The 6000-nt window shown below is 46.6% G+C and overlaps 1 protein-coding gene across 5 annotated transcripts in view; it reads left to right on the top strand.

The window, feature by feature from the left end:
• The window catches only part of LOC126571808 (solute carrier family 41 member 1), a 39522-nt gene that overhangs the window by 13563 nt on the left and 19959 nt on the right, over positions 1-6000 (top strand). Inside the window, exon 1 of one of the 5 annotated variants that reach the window (XM_050230674.1) lies at positions 3879-4022. The exons of the other annotated variants lie outside the window; for them this stretch is intronic. Coding sequence (XP_050086631.1) covers positions 3998-4022 — 25 coding nt within the window. The 5' untranslated portion in view covers positions 3879-3997. Of the gene's footprint in view, positions 1-3878; positions 4023-6000 lie in introns of those variants that run through there. 5 annotated transcript variants of the gene reach the window in all.

The raw sequence follows: 6000 nt of genomic DNA, 5'->3' as shown, positions 1-6000 counted from the left end.
TTTTTTACGAGCTTCACTCGCTTCGAAAGACGAACGCACGTGGCACGGGCGACTTTCAAAGACATTTCCTTCCATTTGTTGTGGGATCGTTGCTTTGGACAACACAACTTTGCTCTAGAACAAATAGCTTTCTTATAAGAGAACACAAGTCGTGCCCAGCGTGCCGCGATACAAGGAAGAGTTGCTGTTTTATTTATTTTTTGTTGCCTAGCTTCCGGAAATTCCGTGAACTTTCAATTTTTCACAAGCATTACATTCTAGCTCCTATTTAAAAAAGTTATACGTAGTTGATATCAAAACTTTCAAATCTGTAGCCATCTTTCGTGTCGACCGTTGAGGATAACGTCGGATACGTTCCCGAATGGTCCTGATCACTTTGTCAGTACTAGCCGACCGCTTTCGCCCCGATCTTTTTTTTTGTAATTCATTGAGGAAGTCTCAAGCTATCTTTCAATCGTTCGATGTACGAAATCGAGCTTCATTCCAAGATACTTCAAGGTTTTGAAAATAGGCTCCCTTGTTCAACATCGTTTTTTCATAACACAGACACGTAATCGTTTCGTGGTTACTAAAATTAGACCCGCAACATAAAATAGACCAATCCAACAGCCAAAATGTTAAGTAAACACTACAATTTGAGAAAACAATATTGACATTTGAACTAGGTGCTGTGTTCACATACCAAAATCGTCCAACAACAAAGTGTACGAGACATGGTGTAAAGAAAAAACTCAGGGACAAAATTTGAATGGTGCTAAACAGTAAACACTGTGGCAGATAATTGGGTTCTGTGAATTACATTTATCCGTTCATTTGCACAACAGATTGACGCCATTCCGAGCACGATTCTGGACGAAGTTGGACGCTCATTTCGACAATGGCAGTCGAAAACATGTTTGTGCACTTGTTTTTCAACTCTTTCTCTGTGCCGTTTCAATCAGTTCCTCCTCCGTTGTTTGCAATCAAATTGTTTACACTACAGCCTACGTTTGAATGTTTGCCCCAGCAAATTATCGATGGACAGTAGCCGGGAGACGTGGAAAGGGTTCGCAATCAGTTCGGTAGCCTGCTCCTTTTCGTCTAATTTCTGCCCAAAAAACAGGGATCATTTTTGACGATTTTTTTGTGACGTAACCATTCAACTATGTTCTTTCGAATGGCTGGCATATTAAACTGCAACTTTTGAAGAATATTTAGTGCTATTTGGGGGGAAGATTTAATAAAAACTTCATCCATGGCATCAAATTTAGGCAGTCGTGTCTTCGAAAAGATACTTTTTCCCGGTGCCCATCGTAGCTGCGTGATGGGTGATCAGAAATTTACAAATTGATACTCGTTGGAAAGATTACAAGTTTATCTAGGTAGCACCGGAGAGTTTTTGTTTATATTCCAATTTTTCGATTTTTGACAGACTTTTAAAGTCGATAAAGTGATGCTTTTTGCGATTTTGGCTAAAACACGATTTTTGGCGATTTGTTTATAAAAAAGTATAAACATTTTTCATAAAATCTCTACGGGGCTACCTAGCGAAGAGTGTACAGATTATGTGGCAAAAATTTCGCATCGATCGGTCAAGTAGTTTTTACGGTACTGAATCGAAACCAACTTTGAAAACGTTGGTTTTCAATCTTAAGATCAATGTTTAACTGAGGAATTCATTCATTGTGACCTTGTGGTTCTATAAAACAACGAAAGTTGTTGGGTACTGCAGCAAATAGCTCATAATTCTCACGGTCAATTAATACTAAGGCAAAAGAAAAAAGCCGCTTACTCCTCTTTAATGTAAAACAAAAGCGCAAATGGCGAATGGCTATACCAAAGCAGACAAGAAAGCAGTCACTGCGCTGCGCCGAACTTGCCCCCCCTCCAAGTCTCAATTCCCGGAATCGAGAGACGCCAGCGCCTATGGCTGAGCGGTCGATGGCGTCTCGCTGTACTGTAATGGTCTCGATCGACGTTTAATTGTTTGGGGGATTCCCTCATTATGTGACCATGGCTCTACTAGACGGGAGCCCAGCAGCGCAGGTAGACTGCGAAAACGTAAACAAAGTCGTAAGCTAAAACAAAACAATCAACGACTACGCTGCGAATGGCGTACCAAAGCAGAAGAACGGTCACTACTGCTGCACTGCACGTTCCCCCCCCCCGAAATTCCCGGAATCGATCTGGGTCGAAGACGACTCGGGGGGCTCGGAATCGACTGCGATTTTTTGCAGGCGTGAAATCGTGGGTGCGATTCCGTGCGCCTATTATTTATTTAGCGCCGTGGATTTAAAAACAATCTATAACTTTGTCAGTTTTGCGTCGATTGATTGCAAAAAAATACACAATACTCTTGAAATGATCAGCTTTCAGGGAAAAATACCGAAGCCCCCCCCCCCTTTAAATTGTTGAGCAATAGCGCAATGCAGTTGCTTCCCTTTTTTTTTCGCACCATCACGATTAGAGTTCGAATGATGGAGCTTCCAAACATTGTCTCCTAACTCACGGATAACTACATTTGATGCCGCATGTTTACTTTCCGCACTCCGATTGACCGTTTGCCGGATGAAAAATTGGCAAATTTTGTCTCTGCTTTTTTTTGGTTTGTTGTTTTAATACCTACCTTACCTCTGATCTGGCCACTTTTGCAACAACACTACGCGATATCACGCCCGAGAATGGGCAAAAACCGCATGGTTTTGGCATGTGGCCATCGGTGGATATCTGCCACTCCGCTCCATGTGCGTGTTGTGGTCGTTTGGCAAACCCGGTTTGCGTCACCCAGCGAGTCAACCAACGCCACCGACGACGACGAAGATGGTGTCGACGCGGCCCTCGGTTGGTTTTGGGGTTGGGCAAGAAGTGTGCGCACCCAAGCACCATCGGTATGGGCATCGGAACATGGTGTTGCGTGGCGCGCGACCTTCAACTGAACCGTTTGTCGCGTCGCATCCAACATCGCACGGCAGATATCGCGAAAGCGAAACGCACAGAGAGCTGGGTGGTTTTGTTGGGGGGGGGGAGAAGTGAAAGCGAGAGTGAGCACGGTTTTCCGCGCAAGGTCAGCGCGGATCCGAGCCGACGGACCATGAGAGCTTCTTCTCGCTCCGCTCGCTCGCAACCACTCCGTGGCCAGCCAGCGACTCCGAGACAGCCGACCACTCCTCGTTTGCCTGGCGATAACAGTGACGCCGAGATGCGTACGCGCCTGATTAGGGTGACGTGCCCGGCGAAGCGTTTACCTGGATGCTGTATTCGTTTTCACCAACAGAGAAAAAAAAAACAGAAGCGACAACAGACCGCACGGGTGGTCAGGGAATGAAAGGGTAGACTCTGCGCGCGCGCGCACGCGCGCGCTTCGCCTGAGTATGCGTGTGAGGCTGTAGGCTAAGGATGGCTTGCCGGGCATGCGCATTTCCGTATTCTCTGTGTGCGCCGGCGCTTTCCCGCACAAAAAAAAAAAAACCTGCGCCACCCCGTTTATCCTAGACCTAGGATCACCCTTCAATCAGTAGTAGTAGTAGTAGTAGTGTATCTCGCCTCGATCGGTCCCTTAATTCTGCCCTTGGTATTGGTGACCCGGGGCCAGGGATGCTTTTACCCCGCGGTGGGGTGCCCCATTTGTTCTCTCTTTGTGTGGTGGTGGTGTACGGGCAATGGCCATGGCTAATTTCGATACCTACCCCCGGGGGCCTCATATCGCTTTACCTGCCGAGCGTACTGTGCTATTGCAGCAGCACCAGCAGCAGCAGCAGCAGCAGCAGCAGTCAGTGTCAGTCGCTCGCTGTTCTCTGTTCTCGAGCAGAAGCCCAATTTTTGTGAGTGTTGTTTTTTTTTTTTTATTTCGATCCATCCGGACCGGGATTTGTCACCGTGCAAGTGTCCCAAGTGCAAGTTTTCCCTGTGATTTCGATTCCGTCCGATTCAACCGAAGCGAAGAAGCAGCACAGCGCAGAGTCAGCGCTTCCAACACACCGGGTCAACGCGGTTTTTCTCTGCATCCAACTCCTGCAGAATGCAGCGCCGCCGACGGCAACGCAGTAAGCGCATGAAAATGAAAATACAGGGTTACTGGCATGAATGTGTTACCGATGCAAAACACTATTACCTTTTTTGTTTGTAATGATTTTGTATTGATTTCAAAGACAAAATAGTTTTAAAACAATCAAATTTTCAGAAACTATTCGCTTGAGCTCAATGTGGCTACATTTTGGCTCGACTATAGCTTTTTAACGGTCCAAAAATAAAAAGTTGATGCTGCACGAATGCGATTTTGCGGTATTTTGGCTCGGTTCTCGTACAATCGCATTACATTAGCGCATCCATACTGGGGCTTATTTTTTAGTCCACACCTTGCTCTCTAACTTGAACCAGACGGAACGGTGCTCCATCGGATTTGCGTCTGGTTTGATGATTTTTTTTTCACCATTCTTGGTTCGCACGAGCTTTATGAGACGATTTCGAGTGTTGTGGGAACGTCCATGGTCTGTGACCGAAATGATTACGTGTTCACGGCTCTAAAGCACCGTCTGAAACATATTCTCGATAATGTGTCGCTTTTTATTTGACTCCAGGATCGATGAAAACACAGTTGAAGAGCGAAGCGCGTGAAGAAGTGAACAGTGAAGAAGGAAATTGCTACGAGTGGCCGTACCGAGGCTCAAATTCAAGTATGAACCATCGGTCAAGTAAACACGATCGCATTTTGGAGGTTAGGGACTGATTAATTTGAAATTTTTGACGCGAATTTCGTAGAATTGTGGCCTTCACTTTCCGAATCATTGCTGGCGGTGTTGCTGTTTGTTTTGGTTCACTTCCATAGCGTTTTGTAGTGCTATCACGTACCATTTATGGAGCGATAGAGTGACTGAGCTCACGAATTATAGCTGAAGGTTGTGATTTTCCAGCCAAATAATCACCATCACAGCTTTTATGTTTGCATTACATCACGATAAAAAAAAATCTACAAAACATAGTTCGCAAATGCTTTTGGTAGCTTGTAAACAATCTATTAAACTATAATTAAAACAATTTTGACGTCAATATTACGAGCAGTTTAAAAGATACAGCAGTGTGAAGTTGGGGTAACACTTCATATCAGTTACCCTGTAGGGGTTTTCCTCACATTTATTCCTTCGCTCGATATGTACGCTCTCGCGCGTGCGCACTGTCGCTCGCTCACTGTCTCACTGCACTATGGGTCGCGCGCGCGAGTGTGGCCAGAAAAAAAAAAAAACAAGAAAGAGGGGCCCCACAAATTCCGCTTTCCCCGGTACGGTCTCAATCGGAACCGCGGTAGACGCCGCAGATACCCAGAAGGGTTCCCCTAGCGTTCTCGCAAGGGCGTGTGGGAAGCTGGAAGCCGTGCGGATCTCGCTTCCTGGTCACCACAGCAACTAGAGGGACCAAAAAAAAAAAAACAAAAGAAAAAAAACCAACGACCTCACTGTGTGTGGTGCGTGTACCGTACTGGTGTACGTACACGCCCGGGTTTGGTTGGCTGCCGAGCCTCGGTAGCGGCCGAGCGTGATGATGATTCCGTGATATACCACCAGGCCCTCCTCCGCACCGCTCCGTCAAGCGGACAAGCGGCGTGCTCTCAGCGGACGCGGAAGGGGGTTTTTAGCCCCCGGGGGGAGGCTGGCCCACGGGTGAGAACGTCGTGAGCCATCGAGCCAGCAGCACATCGTTGGAAGTGTTGGGAAGCACGTGCGTATCCCCAAAAGGGAAAAAAAGGGTGCGTCGTGGTGGGGGGATGGGAAGTCCCACGGCGACGACGACGACGACGACGACGATTGTGTTGTGCGGTAATTGATTTTACGCTCTCTCTCTCGCTCTCTCTCTCTCTCTTGTGCTGCCAAAAACAAATAAAACAAAAAGCTGCCTGCAAATGTATTTAAAAAAAAAACAAGCACCATTAAAGAAAAAAAAAAGCCGAGAAGGCGTCTTGGCTCCCTTTTGGGGCGAAATGATCGCGCGGGGAACTACCTGGCGGGGGTGCACCTCTGCCTCTCTATT

Source organism: Anopheles aquasalis, chromosome X (genome assembly GCF_943734665.1).
Source record: "Anopheles aquasalis chromosome X, idAnoAquaMG_Q_19, whole genome shotgun sequence".
NCBI classification, from domain to species: domain Eukaryota; kingdom Metazoa; phylum Arthropoda; class Insecta; order Diptera; family Culicidae; genus Anopheles; species Anopheles aquasalis.
This window is presented reverse-complemented; position numbering and strand designations above follow the sequence as displayed.